The sequence below is a fragment of the Piliocolobus tephrosceles genome, unplaced genomic scaffold, assembly GCF_002776525.5.
Source record: "Piliocolobus tephrosceles isolate RC106 unplaced genomic scaffold, ASM277652v3 unscaffolded_19, whole genome shotgun sequence".
Taxonomy (NCBI): domain Eukaryota; kingdom Metazoa; phylum Chordata; class Mammalia; order Primates; family Cercopithecidae; genus Piliocolobus; species Piliocolobus tephrosceles.
The window spans coordinates 2,941,580-2,957,229 of record NW_022300975.1 but is presented as its reverse complement, the minus strand read 5'-3'; the positions used below and the strand labels follow the sequence as shown (position 1 = coordinate 2,957,229).

At 36.4% G+C, this 15,650-nt stretch overlaps 1 protein-coding gene across 1 annotated transcript in view; it reads right to left on the bottom strand.

The window, feature by feature from the left end:
* Positions 1–13,170, bottom strand: part of LOC113225238 (intraflagellar transport protein 57 homolog) — a 68,400-nt gene extending 55,230 nt beyond the window's left edge. Inside the window, exons 1-4 of the mRNA XM_026456747.1 lie at positions 12,711–13,170; positions 9,988–10,150; positions 9,094–9,212; positions 4,184–4,271 (exon numbers count right to left, since the gene is read on the bottom strand). Coding sequence (XP_026312532.1) covers positions 4,184–4,271; positions 9,094–9,212; positions 9,988–10,150; positions 12,711–12,922 — 582 coding nt within the window. The 5' untranslated portion in view covers positions 12,923–13,170. The remainder of the gene's footprint in view (positions 1–4,183; positions 4,272–9,093; positions 9,213–9,987; positions 10,151–12,710) is intronic.
* Positions 13,171–15,650: the final 2,480 nt, after the last annotated feature.

The window sequence follows — 15,650 nt, the reverse complement described above, 5'->3', positions numbered from 1 at the left end:
AAGAGAATTTATCATCTTTGCCTCATTGTCACTGAAGACATTAGTCTTCTCTTGCCTTCTGACTCAGACTGAAACAAACTATCAGCTCAGCTCTCCTGGTCCTCAGGCCTTCAGACTCAAACTGGAACTACCATCAGCTCTTCTGGGTCTCCAGCTTGATAACTGTGGATCTTGGGACTTCTCAGCCTCCATAACCATGTGAGCCAATTCCTTAGTCTTTTTCTATACGTGTGTGTGTGTGTGTGTGTGTGTGTGTGTGTGTGTACATCCTATTGGTTCTATTCCTCTGAAAAATCCAAACTAATTCATAGAAAAAGGATTAAGTTACTAAGTATTATTAAGAGAGCATTTAAGAGGAATTCAAATGTAAACAGGCTTAGAAAATTGTTTTGTTAAGCTATTAGAATACATGAGGATTCTAATTTCAGTAAGTCAGAAGGCAGTCAAAAATTTCCTACTATTAGCCTAATATGCCTTCTTAATTCTGACTGCCAATTACTATGGATATGATCATGTACAATACGTGGGAATATTTTGTGTTATGACCCCAACATATTTATACAAATAATTATTAATGTGTCCTAGCTTGATATGGGCAATCCAAAATTAAAGATTTCTAGTTTCTAGATGATTATAGCAGAACTTTGACTGTGAGAAATAATCTTTTTTTTTTTTTTGAGACAAGAGTCTTACTCTGTTGCCTAGGCTGGAGTACAGTGGTGCAGTCTTGGTTAACTGCAATCTCCAACTCCCGGTTCAAACAATTCTCTTGCCTCAGCCTCCCAAGTAGCTGGGACTACAAGCACACACCACCACGCCTGGCTAATTTTGGTATTTTTGTAGAGATGGGGTTTTGTCACGTTAGCCAGGCTAATCTCAAACTCCTACCCTCAAGTGATCTGCCCACCCCAGCCTCCCAAAGTACTGGAATTACAGGTGTGAGCCACCGCACCTGGCCAACCTTCACCATCCTTGAGCAATGCCACAAACTCAGACAACAGAATCATGTAATATCCCACCATCAAAAGGCTTCCTGGTGGTGACCCAGTCCTCCTTAAAGAGAAGAGTAGAAGTAACAGAGGGCTCCTTAGAATAATATGATGACAATAAAGAAGAAAAGAAATTAAAGAGACATGATGCAAGGGAATGAAGAGCCTCAGGGCCAACCCCTTTGAGGAAGGCCTTCAGTTTACTCTTACGATAGTAGAAGGTCTTCACCTCATGGCTGGGAAGAAATGTGTGAAGAGGCTGCTTTCCAGTATATTTCTCTAAATTCACACCCCCAATAATGGTGCCTTGAACTTTAAAGGGTTCCCAGCTTTAAAATGAGCTATAGTTTCTAAATGTTACACAACGATGTGTTGACAGTTTGATTTTATGGTCAAATATTTAATGAGTATGTACTATGCACCAGGCCCTGCACAATACGCTGGACACACAACAATAAGAAAAATTACACATAGTTTCTGCCCTTGCAGATATTTTTCTTCTGACTAGTGGGTTTTTCTTTATTCCCCAGACTAGCAGTTTTTAGCTATATGCCTTTAAAGTTAAATATTAATGTACTAGAACCAGGTATCAGTTCATAAATTATTTATAACTATTAAATAGTTATTAAGAAGATGAGGGAATAAATAAGGTGAACAACTGGGAATATATGAGTACTTAATTTCTGAGCTTGAATGGAAAGATCTGTTACACAAAGAATAAAGTCTAAACTACTTTTCATGCCCAAAACAATCTGAACTCGGTCTATCTTCCCAGTTAATCTTACGCCACCCTCTCCCTCACGTAGGAGCTCTGGCCATAGTAGTTTTCTCTTAGTTCCTTGATGATGCTAAGCTTCTTCCTGCCTTCAAAGCTTTGGCACATGCTACACAACCAGGGCCTTGCCCACTGCCTGCTACATAACAAGTGCTCAGTAAGTATATGCAGAATGAATGAACATATCTTTGTCTTGACTTTCAAAATTCATCACATTAAAAAGTATCTTTCATATTGACAAGTTTTACAATGGTCTTTTTCCTTCTGTAAATAACAGTCATCTTTTTTTACATATATTGTTTAAATAAGGTTTATTTACATTGCTATTAAAAATACATGTTAAAACCTTAAAAATACAAAGCATAGAAAACAATCATTCATAATTCTCCTACCCATATATAATGAATGCTAATATATTTATTTTTACCATATTTTACGTAATGTTATAACAACATAAAGTTTGGAATCCTCTCAGTTAATTTTATAGCATATAGTATAAGTTACATTCCCATGTCAATAACTTTGTATTTTTCTTTGTAAACTTTGTAAACATTTTTTTTGTAGAGACAGGGTCTTGCTCTGTCACTCAGGCTGTAGTGGAGTGGCATGATCATGGCTTACTGCACTTTAAAACTCCTGGGCTCAAGCGATCTTCCCACCTCAGCCTCCTGAGTAGTTAGGACTACAAGCATGCATCACCATGCCTGGCATTTTTTTCTTTTTTCTTTTTGGTAGAGATGAGGACTCATTACATTGCCCAGGTTGGTCTCAAACTCCTGGCCTGAAGCAATCCTCCCACTGCTTCTCGAAGTGCTAGGATTACAGGTATGAGCCAGCATGCCCACCCAACAATTTTTAATGGTGATATAGTTTGGATATATATGTCCCCTCCTTTGTCTCTGGTCCTTCTCCCTTCCTCTGCTCCTTCTCTGGCCATGTGAGATGCCTGCTCCCACTTTGTCTTACCATGGTTGTAAGCTTCCTGAGGCCCTCACCAGAAGCAGATGCTGGTGCTACACTTCTGGTATGGTCTGCAAAACTGTGAGCCAAAATAAACTTCTTTTCTTTATAACTTACCCAGCGTCTCAAGTATTCCTTCATAGCAACACAAAATGGACTAATACAAATGGCTTTATAATATTTTATTCAGATAGCATCTAATCTATTTAATGGTTATTTTTCAGTATTTGCTATTAAAATTTTGCAGTGATTAAAACCTCCATAGCATATACTAACTTAAATACTATACTAACTTCAATGCCAAATTTCAATTACTTATGTTAAACTAATTATCTATTGATTTTAAAAATTACCCAAAAATTTTAGTTGATTTATGACAGCAAAATATAGTTGACCCTTGAACAACAAGGGTTTGAACTGCATGGGTCCACTTAAACACAAATTTTCTTTCATCTCTGCCACCCCTGAGACAGCAAGACCAACCCTTCCTCTTGCTCTTCTTCCTTAGGCTACTCAATATGAAGACAGGGAAGATACCTTTATGATTATCCACCTCCACTTAATAGTATATATGTTTTCTCTCCCTTATGGCTTACTTAGTAACATTTTCTTTTCTCTAGCTTACTTTTAGTGTAAGAATACAATATATAATACATATACAAAATATGTGTTAACTGTTTATGTTATTGGTAAGGCTTCAAGTCAACAGTAGGCTATTGGTAAAGTTTTTGGGAGTCCAAAGTTATATGTGGATTTTCAACTGTGTAGGGGCTGATGCCCATAACCGCCACATTGCTCAAGGGTCAGCTGTATACTATAAAGTTGTTTTTTTCCCCACCATTTCTGCTTCAAATCACATGTATACTCCCTAAATACCAGGGTCAATCTAATTCAAGTTCTGAGAACTATCTTGAGAAAAAGTTCTTTTGTCTCTGTCATCTTTAGCTGCACACTATGGATGGCATATAAAACATATAAAAAGGCGCAGATTCTGCCAAACAACTTAAATAATGTTGATTATTTAAAAGCATTAAAAAAATTCCTATTCATCCTAATTGTAGATGAATAAAGGAATTCCTTAGAAATAAATGGTATGCGTATAAAGCAGAATTTATTAATCCTAAATTCTTTTGTTCTGTTTTAAATTATTTATTAGTCACAGTCTATTTAACATCATGAAGGGTTGTTATTAAAGTATTTACTCATATAACTAGTGGTATATATTTCCCTGAAGAGTTTAAGAACCTCTGCTAAAATTCAGACCTCAATCATTAGAGAATACAAACATTAACTTAATCAAAAGTCTAAATGATGATACTCAGCACTGTATTTAAAAGCTTTTCTTCTTTAGAAACAATGAAATAAAATATATTCCAGATAATGGAAGTCTGGGGGAAATTAAGAGAATGGAAAGTGGCCGAAAGGTGAAAATGAACAGAAAGTTCAGCTACACACATACCACAAATTCTTCATCCACTTTATTTAATGTTAATTCTGCATCATCTTCTGCAACAGTTTCTTCTAATTCTTCTACTGGGTATATTGGCCTAAAATAATAAGGTTAAACATGAGATGGTAAGTTTAATATTTAGTAAGACAAAGAATCATAATGCAAATATTATCTCTTCTATGCCAGGTTTTGTCCTTTTTCACTCCACTTCCATAATCACTGTTACATGTTTCATGTATTTTTCCTAAAACTTTCTATGTAAAAAGCAAAAGTGGTTATCTTCAAATTTATAAAAAAATGAGATGATACTATGCATGGTGTTACCCAATTTAATGCTTCTCACCAATACACCATATTTAAATACATATGTATTTCTCATTATGTTTTACATAGCTGCACTGTATTTCATTGAACAATCAGTACCATAATTAATGTAACTGGCAGCCTATGACTGAACGTGGAGGCTTCTAATTATTTTGCTAGACAATATTGCAAAGATCATCTTTGTACATTTATCATTACACATACGGCTCAGAATAAATTTGTTCAAGTGAAATAGCTGGGTAAACAACTTTGTACATGTTATTGTTTTGCTATACACTGCCAAAATTGGCTTCCAAAATGTTACCCTAATTTAGACTCCAAACAATACTGAAGGAGAGTGACTCCATTTCCATATATTCACCAATATGATAAATAATACAAACTTTAATTTTAGCACATCAACCACGTGAAAAAAATCTCATTCTTGTTTTAACTGCATTTCTTTGGCATGAAAGTGAACATCTTTTCATATTTTAATTGGTTATTTGCACTTCTTTTGTGGTGAAATGTCTATTTATACCCTTTATTTTTTGGCTTTTTGTATATTAAGAAAATTAATGTTTTGGCTAACCTTTCAAAAATTATTCCCCTAGTGTATTACTTATAATCTTGGCTATTCAAGATTGTTACAGTTCTTATTAGATAGAGTTGGTAACCTTTTCTTGCATAGACCCTAGCTTTAACATCATATATTTGAGGCTTTCTGTCATACTACAACCCCTATACTCCTCTGGTCTTTTAATACTTCTATAGTTTTACTTTTCACATTTACACCTTTGATCAACGTGAAGTTTATTTTAACATAGGTAATAAGAAGGATTCCAGGCCGGGCGCGGTGGCTCAAGCCTATAATCCCAGCACTTTGGGAGGCCAAGACGGGCGGATCACGAGGTCAGGAGATCAAGACCATCCTGGCTAACATGGTGAAACCCTTTCTCTACTAAAAAATACAAAAATCTAGCCAGGCGAGGTGGCGGGCACCTGTAGTCCCAGCTACTCGGGAGGTTGAGGCAGGAGAATGGCGTAAACCCGGGAGGCGGAGCTTGCAGTGAACTGAGATCCGGCCACTGCACTCCAGCCCGGGCGACAGAGCAAAAAAAAAAAAAAAAAAAAAAAAAAAAAAAGGGAGGATTCCAGCTCCCTTCTTATTTCCAAAATGTAATTAGTGGTCCTAACATTAAACTTTGAAAAATCATGTATTCATCAAGATTAATGACACATTTCCTATATTAAAAGTACTCAAATGTATTTGGGCTTATTTATGAAAACTTATTTTTTTTTCCTTTTTTTATCCAGTAACAAAGCTAGAGAGAAAACCTGTATTAAAAACTTCTACCTGGCTGGGTGTGATGGCTCACATCTATAATCTCAGCACTTTGGGAGGCCAAGGCGGGTGGACTGCCTGAGACCAGCAGTTTGAGACCAGCCTGGGCAACATGGCGAAACCCCGTCTTGACAAAAAAAATTAAAAATTGGCTGGGAGTGGTGGTGTGCACCTGTAGTCCCAGCTATGCGGGAGGCTGAGGTGGGAGGATCGCTTGAGCCCAGCAGGCAGAGGTTCATTCCAGCCTGGGCGACAGAGTGAAACCCTGTTGTAAAAAATGAAAACCCACGCCTCAATCATGTTAACAGAATACAGAAATCAACATTTACTATTATGCAAAATACTGTGAACTAAATTAATCATCTTAAATAATAAATTTCCTAATTTTTCATTAATTAGAAAGTATCTCAAAGGCCATGTTCTTCCAGGATTCATTTTGACATTTAGAGATATAAAAAATTCATCTATATGTAATGTCTATCTCATTTACATGTTACATAGCTGATATATTCTCTAATGTTGACTACTTTTCAGCTCCCTCCTTTTATTCCTCATTTAAACATAGTCCTTATAAGTTATCCAAGTCACAGTCTCTTCAATAAATGATGCTAAAAAACAAAAAAAGAAAAATAAACAGTAATGGGAAAACTGGATATCTACATGCAAAAGAATGAAACTAGACTCCTACCTCTAACCACTTATAAAAACCAACTCAAAATGGATTAAAGACTTAAATATACAATCTGAAACTGAAACTATAGGAAATGTGGGAGAAAACACTTCAAGACTTTGGTCTGGGCAAGAATTTTTTGAATAAGACCTCAAAACCACAGGCAATAAAAGCAAAAATAGACAAACACGATTACATCAAACTTAAGGAAACAATCAAAAGAGTGAAGAGACAGCCCACAGAATGGGAGAAAATATTTGCAAACCACCCATCTGACAAGAAGTTAACATCCAGTATGTATAAGAAACTCAAGCAACTCAATAGCAAAACAACAACAAAAACTAGTCCAATTTTTAAAATGGGCAAAAGATCTTAATAGACATTTCTCAAAAAGTACTATAGAAATAGCCAACAGATATATGCAAAAATGCTCGACATCACTAATCATCAGGAAAATGCAAATCAAAACCACAATGAGGTATCATCTCACCCAGTTAGAATGGGGATTACCCAATCCCTCACCCCTCAAAATAACCAAGGCTGATGAGGATATGGAGAAGGGGGTACCCTTTAACACTGTTGGTGGGTATGTAAATTATTAGTACAGACACTATGGCAAACACTATGGAGGTGCCTCAAGAAAACTAAAATAGCACTACTCAATTATCCAACAATTCCACTACTGATTATATATCTAAAAGAAATGTAATCGGTATGTTAGAGATATCTGCACTCCCATGTTTATTGCAGCACTATTCACAATACTCAAGATATGGAATCCAACCTAAGTATCCATAAAAGGTTGAATAGAAAAAGAAGATGTGGTATATTTTCAGAGTGGAATACTATTCAATCATAAAAGAGAATGAAATTCTGTCATTTGTAGCAATCTGTATAAGCATGGAGGACATTATGTCAAGTGAAACAAGCCAGGTACAGAAAGATAAATATAGAAGTAGAGAGTATAATAGTGGTTACCATAGGATGGGAAGGGTAGGGGGAATGGAGGATGGGGAGAAGTTGGTCAAAGTGGGTGAGTACAAAGTTACAGTTAGAAGGAATAAGTTCTAGTGCTCCAATGCACAGTAGGGTGACTACAGTTAACAATATTATATATTAATTAATAATATATATTTGAAAATAGCTCAAAGAGATTTGGAATGTTCTCACCACAATAAAATGATAAACGTTTGAAATGATGAATATGTTAATTTCACTAATTTGATCATTGTATATTGTACACATGTATCAAAACATCACATTGTACTCCAAAATTTGCACAGTTATGTGTCAATTAAAAACAAAACTAAAAAATAAATTATCCAAATTACAATACATAGGCCAGGAATAAGATGTGCTGAGAAACAAAGGAAGTGCAAAATAGAATAGTGTTTGAGATATTACACCACAACTTCTGGTGAATTTAGAATATATTAGGCTATGAATTTAGTAGTTTTTTAAAATGCTAAATACAGCAGCACATCTCATAACTTATTTTCTCTTGAAATTTAATAAAGTATTATGCACCATGTAGTCATTCTTTATATTGTACTAAATAATAATGTTTGGATTGAAGCATATGAAATTGCCATTTTTTTAGTTTAAAAATAGATGAATACGAGTAATTTCATATGGCTCATCCCAATGATAACCTAATTCAAGGAAGTTATTAAACTTAATAGGGAGATTATACCTAAAGGAATATAATTGAATATACATTAAAATGTTAACAGGGAATTTTATATATATATGTGTATATATATATATACACATCTTTCTACAGAAGTTAGTTCTAATAAAAAAAAAAAAAAACACTGCTTACTCATATTTTACCGGAATAGTGCCTTCTACATTCTAACCTATTAAAAATCCCAAACTGCAGAGCATAAAATTTATGTTTTCTAATTATAATCTCTATAAATTGAGTTTCCAAATGTTCTATTTCATCTATATGCTCAATATCTATTAAAACATCTAAGATAGACCAAGCATTATGCTAACAGAGTACTTGTGAAGATTTCATGATTTCTAGCAAGAATATCAGAATAGTAAAGAACAATTTTGTACCATAGGATAAATATAATAGAAATAAACAAAGCACTGTCAGGTTGAACACAAAAGCAATGAACAACGTCTAGAAGAGTGCCAGGTAGTTTCTTCAGTATTATTCTTGCCCAGTAACTACTAGCAAAGGAGAAAATCCCACTGAAAGTACTATATTAATTTCCATTTTTTCCTTAAATCTATAGCTATCAGTTCCCTCTGTGTATATATTATGCTTATGTGTGTAAACACATATACAAGAGACTTTAAAAAAAATGTCCAGAATTTACAAAGATATACAGTCACAGTTAAACCTTCAATAATTACATATTTGAACAGGGAAGGGGCACAATAATATGTAACACATCAGAATTAGTTTTGAAGACATCAGACATTCAAATTTTGTCTATACTGGCTTTTCTTAATTATCTGTGGCATTTTCAATTTAAAATAGTCAAAAGTTAATAATTCTTTTATGTTCAATTAAATAGCTCTGCACCCTCAGAGGAAAATGCTATGCACATAAAATTACTACTATCAGGTTGGGTAATTTTTTACCTTTTCCAGGTGAAACCAATATATTTCAATGCTTCTTCAGCTAAGCAATCAAGAACATAGCATACATGTTCTCCATAACCTGACTTTAATTTTGAAGGAGGAAAATCTGCAGTTCTCCCCTGAAAAACAAAAGAAAAAACAGGGTATTATTTGTCAGTTATACTCCAAATGTCAAAATTTAAGCAAAGAACTGCTGAATGGATGTATCACTTTTCTTTCAAATGATTTACAATAACTATAATTACATTGCTTCATAGAATTCCATTTCAAGTCTTTGTAATCTATTGATACATAAAAATACTGAAAATAAAGATTTTTATTGTTAAATGTATCAAATTAAAAGGCAGTAACATCATAGCAGCAGAACAAATTATTGATCTTATTAGAGTGAAAAGAAACCAGTAAAACTATTTAAATAACTATGTTAAGGACAGAATGATTCACTTGTCAAAAATTAATAACATTTGTGCCAAAAATATCTTACTGCCTGCCCAGGAAAAGTCAGAAATGAAAAAGCACAACTGCTCTCATGGTCTTAAGTACAAGTTCCCTTTCAGAATATAAAGTGTTTTGACTTTGTAGGGTATAATTTTTAATTATCATTTTTTACATCAAGAATTAACCATTGCAAAATTTACCTCTCAGATATATCAAGATTTTATATATATATATAATGTATATATAACTTTGGGCTAACAAAGAGTATATACTGAACATTTTCAGAAGTGACATTAATGTTATAATACAAACTATTTTAAGGAGGTTTTACCTGAAAATAAATTCATAATTATATTTACAGAGGAGTCATCTAAATGGCTAGCATTTGTTATTAAATTATCAGTGTTAAAATTCATAACTTGAGAACATGGAGAAAGAAGGGTTGTTTACACTTACAAACGACCGAAGCTCGGATAGTATGTTAGATATCGTGGCATTAGGGTCATCATATTCTTGAGGCTGCTCAAAGGGACGTCCTGCTTTATTAATCAACCAAGCAGCAAGAGTACAAAACATGTAGAACTGTTCACCAGGGTTGGTAGGCAGTGCAAAATAGTGTCTGTTTCAAAACAAGGAGGAATGGGGGTGTATGTGAAATAATGCAAGTAAGTCTATAATAACTAATAGGGCCGAATTCACAACTGTCCAGCAATCTTTCTTCCCCCCCAATGGCCATCAAATCAAAAGGCCTCGATAATTCACCCTTTCAGGTTTCCAGTAATCCACAGCACTCACATTAAATTTTTTAAATCATCAGGATTAGCGCAATTACTACTGTACCCAAAATATTAGATCAAAGACCTTACACCTGCGAAATGTAGTGCATGTTAGAGTACAGAGCATGTAGTGTTTTTGCCAAAATGATTTAAGTGTCAGTAATAATACGTTAGTACCTTATTAATGAAAATGGTAATCTGGAAGAACCTCAGAGTTTAAAAGAGATCTCAAAAGATTACTCATTATGCATTTTTACTCTTTCTAACCTATCACCTATGGTAAACATTTGTTTTTATCTTGGCTGCATATTCAATCACCTGAGGAGCTAATAAAAATACTGGTACTTGGCCAAACATTGCTTCTTCCCTCATGAATGAATTAAATCAGAACTTCAGTGAGTGTAGGCCCAGTATGGGGTATATTTCAAAAGCTTTCTACATGTTTATAAGGTGTAGTCTGGATTAAGAAACTGTGAATGTCACATCACCAATCTAAAAAACATCTGTGGGCTCTTGCTTAATCCCCTGGTCTACTAAACACAGTTCTACGAGGATCAGTATGATTGATACCTAAACATTATAGGAATAAAACTCACTAGCAACAACATTCAAGTCAGTTTAATCAAAGATCTTATTTTTCTTGTTCATGTGTAGCTATCATTATTATGTTTGCAATGTATTTACAACTATTATAATCATTGTCATAAAAATCAGTTGTGTACTCCTTCATGTTTCCCAAACTTTATCCTGCAGGATAAGTGTAAATGTTCTGCCAGATAACAGAAAGCTGGGAAGAAAAAAGGCCCTGAAGTCCTTCCAGGTATATGCTTACTATCCTTTCAAAGCAGCTACCCACCAAAAAGTCATCTTTTCCTTGTTGGCAGATAACTTCTCTAGGGCAGAGGAATGAACACCAATAGATACTGTAAACCTAGGACAGTGGTTCTCAAATATTAGTGTCCATCAGAATCATCTGGAAGACTTACTGAAACAGACCACTAGGCCCCATCCTTATAATTACTGAAAAGGTAGATAGACCTGGGAAAGGGTCTGAGGCATTTCAGTTCTAGTAAGTGCCCAGGTGATGCTGATGCTGTTGGTCTGGTGATCACACTTTGAGAATCATTAGACTAGGATATTCCCACACAAATCCATGATTCCAAGTATCCTCTGAACCCCTGAAGACACAGAGATGACATCAACAGAATCTTAAGGTCATTTTCTTTTCATTTGAAAAATACACTTGGAAAAAAATGCATTTTTATTAATACAGGAAATGTTGGTTGTCTATACTATCCTGATCGATTCACTTTAATAATCCCAGGACTACCTTTTCTAACATGGATCAAGCAACACTACTTTTTTCCTTTATCTTTTCTCCGACTATGGACTAATTTAATATGAACAGTTTACATAAAGCCTACATATCTTTCAATTCAATTTATTGGAAGAGAGCAGTGGAATGAGATTTAAACTATCAAGGGAAATTATTTGAGCCTGGCTGTAGACATTAAGTACTATAGATTCTTAGTATTGATTGCCTTTTATGGAATAAAATAAATGTAAGTATTAAAGTGAAAGAAAAGCTATAAAACTGATTTATCTGGCTAAGCTACAGTGATTTGAGGAGAAGGTCCTAGCCGACCACTACCCTCAGCAAGTAATGGCATTGCTTTCAGGATATGTTGGACTTCTCCCCCACTGGAACAAGGGTAGATAGAACTTTAGGTTCTATGATAGGGGACAATTCAATAGTTGTCATTCGTCTTTTCCACTTCTCAGTTTCTGAGAGTATGGTTATTGCAAAGGCAGAAGTCTTTTAAACCACAGCAAGTAGTTAACAAATGTACTAGCCGCATTTAAAGTGCTCCTTAACAGGGTTGTAAGCACCCACGGTCCCCAGTTGTATAAACAGGGTCTTAAACAACAACCACAAAAAAACCCCAAACTAGAAAAAAAGCCTTAAGTGATAATGGCATTCCTCTCTGGAGACGAGATTTTGGGCGGTTTTATAATTTTTCTAGACATTTTCTTGTGTTTTTCTGAGTTTTCTACAATGAGTATTTGTTTTATCTTTATAATCAGAAAATATACTTTGTGTTTTGTGGTAATGTGTGTGTGTTAAAAAACAACAACAACAACAACAAAAAACAGGGAAGCTGTCTTCCAATCCTTTCCGCCGTTCCAAAACTTATTTATTCTCTCTACAAAAATACCAAGTCAGGGCTGCGTGAGCTCCACGGACCTCCCCGGAGTTTGGAGTGAAGTGCCCTTCCCTGGCTAGGAAGACGCAGGCAAGGAATTGCTAACCCGCTCTCACGGAATTGGTTCCCAGCAGGACCACGGAGGGCATCTCCCTGGAGGCTAGCAGGCACCCAGCCGCTTGGGGACACCGGCACCCACCTGGACGGGGCCTTCAGGTTGCTCTTCCGGGGGAACTCCTCCTCGTAGCGGAGCAGCTTCAGCTTCTCCACCAAGTCCTCCATCACCACGAACATGTGGTAGGCCGCGCCGGGCCCCCGCTCCACGACCACTTCCCCGGTCCCTTCGCCACGGGACCTAGGCACCCCATCTTCCAAACCCGACGTCGTGACGACGGCCAGGTCAGCAGTCATCGCAGGACGGAGAGAGTGCAGCGTGGGCTCAGGCCCACAGACCTCTGCGGCCTAAGCCGCCAGCCCTGCAGCCGCCAGTACAGCCACGACCGGTTACCAGGCGACCACCGGACAACCCGTCACCAGGGAAACTAGACTCCTCCTCCTTCCCTCCAATCAGGGCGGCTTTTCTGAATGACGTCGCCCGTGGCCCGCCTCTTGCCCTGCCTCTGCGGAAATGGTGGTCGGGAAGCAGCACCGCCCCTCATGGAGGCGTGGCGTTCGCGCCCCACTCCCCGCTGTCTCTCCTCCCTCGGCCTCTGGAAGACCGAGGAGAGGCGGCTACTGACTCTGAGCTGGCTTGAGGTGTGTTGGACCTGGTGGTTGCTAAAGGCAACTAAGCGGGCATCTGGGTCAGCTAGTAGCTGTTAAAAAGATTAAAGGGAGGTGAAGACGTGCAGTATTGAAGGGTGCACTGGCCCACTGATACCTTTATTTTCTCAGAATTGAAAAGTTGTTCATAGTTGTAAAGATAGTCAATACCATAGGTTTCACTTTTACTGCAGGAACTTTCCAATAAGAGGTTTCTCTCGTTCTTTCTGTTTTTAATTTTTTCTTTCTCTCACTAGGCAATGCTGCACATAACAGTATACTGTAAAGCTTGAAGTACTGTATTACATTGCCTGGCTATTACTCCAGTGCTAGGAAAGTGGTTAGAAGGATGAGGAAGAAGACAACGAGGCATTTGGGAGGCTTTATTTTACTTCAAAAACAAGAATACTAAGCTTCCATCCTGCTGCTTAATCTGTTTCGAACCCATTACATGTAGTATAAAGATTTTGGGTACTTCGTTAAATCCAGCAGAATAGAGATAATCTTAAAAGGAATTTCCCTGCCCTAAAGCTCTAAGTGTGGCTAAAGATAGGGTATTACTACTGTATTCTGCAGTTATTGACCTAGAAAATTCAAGAAAAGGTACATAATTGACCACAGAAATGGCCCAGCTTTACAGTTTTCAAAAGGATTGTGTATCGGGCAATTTTCTTAACAGTTGCAAAAAATGAGGTAAGTGGTGGATGCCTGGTAGTTTTTTGCAAGAAAACTTAATACAAGAGATTGAACATATGTTCGTGTTTATAACGTGACTTTCAAGGGCTCACTGATCTCTTGTATCTGCCACTACAAAGTATAGAAGGGCCACATTTTTGGATAACTGAAATTTGAAATGTATCTACAGTATCCTGTTTTTGTTAGAAAAATGAGACACACTTTTCATTTTAATCCGTCTACAGCTAACTTGTTTCTGATACTAATAAGGTTATCAAAGTGAAAAGTCAGTAGGGCAAATACCATTTGCCCTATTCATTAAAGAAAGGAAGTACTTAAAATTACATTCATTAAAGTATTCATTAAAGAAAGGAAGTACTTAAAATTACAGACTTATGTAGAGAATAACCTGAAGGGGAGCCCACTGAGAATTGCTTTTTAAATAAATAACATTGCTTGCCTAGCACAAGTCATGAGCCAGCTGTTGAGTGAGAAAATTGGGTTTCATGTTACCCCACTACCAAATTGATCTTTCCTGGTCTTTGCCTTTTTGGAACAGTGATTCTCCCCATATGTCCATACTCCAACCACCACCACGTGTGCAGCCTGGGGGTGTTATATGTTTGTATAATAGTCACAGTAGTGTAAGATAGATGTATGGCCTTGTAAGACTGAGGAATGAAAGCTTACATATATGTTTTGGGGTCCTAAGTTAACTAACAAGCAAACTGTGGCATTTTACATGACTCTGAAAAAGCTCTCAGACTTGGGAAGTAAATTTATTACACTCAGGGAGGGAGATGTTCTTGCCAGGCATACTGCCTACTTAAGATGTTCTGACATTTTCAGGAAGTTACATAACGCTGTATGAAATAGTCAAACGTTGCTTTTTAGCTGATAAATCCTCCAACAACGTATGTATTTTAACTTGGGGGAAATAAAACGACTCCCAGAGCCTTAGCCATTTCCTTCCAGGTACAATACTGACTCAGCCTGGCTTGAAAGCAGTATAAAAGAATAATTTCCCCCCTTAACTGTGAAGAAGAAAAAAACCCGAAAATATAAAGTATTTCCAGTAATTGTGGCACAAAGAGAACAAAAAACGCTAACTGTTCAACACTGCACGTTTCCCCAATAAAAAATTTTTGAAAGAACACTTTGATGTGTTACAAACTATTACCGGTTTTTTTGAAAGAACACTTTGATGTGTTACAAACTATTTCATTGTTCATTTCAGGGATTTTTGCTGATTCCTTGTTTACCGGTAATAGTTTGTAACACATCAAAAGGTCTTTTCCTTGATAGTTTTCTTCATGTGTGTGAAAATGCACTCAAATCCTCTTCTAGCTGTTTCAGCCACTTGGAAGCTTTGGGAAATACATTTATATTAGGTTTTTGTTGTTTTGTTTTTGCAGGACTAGCTTATTTGTTGACTAAGGAGTTAGAGCTTGAAGAGAATGAACCATGTTCATTCTTCGTGTAAAATATCAATTTCATCCCTGGTTTTATTTTATTGACCACTATTAATAGCTGGTCTTCTGACTTTGACTTTTATTTCTTACAAACTATCTGTGAGGTAATTGAAGGAAATTTTTTTTTTTTTTTTTTTTTTGAGACTGAATCTTGCCCTGTCACCAGGCTGGAATGCAATGGTGCAATCTTGGCTCACTGCAACTTCCGCCTCCTGGGTTCAAGCAATTCC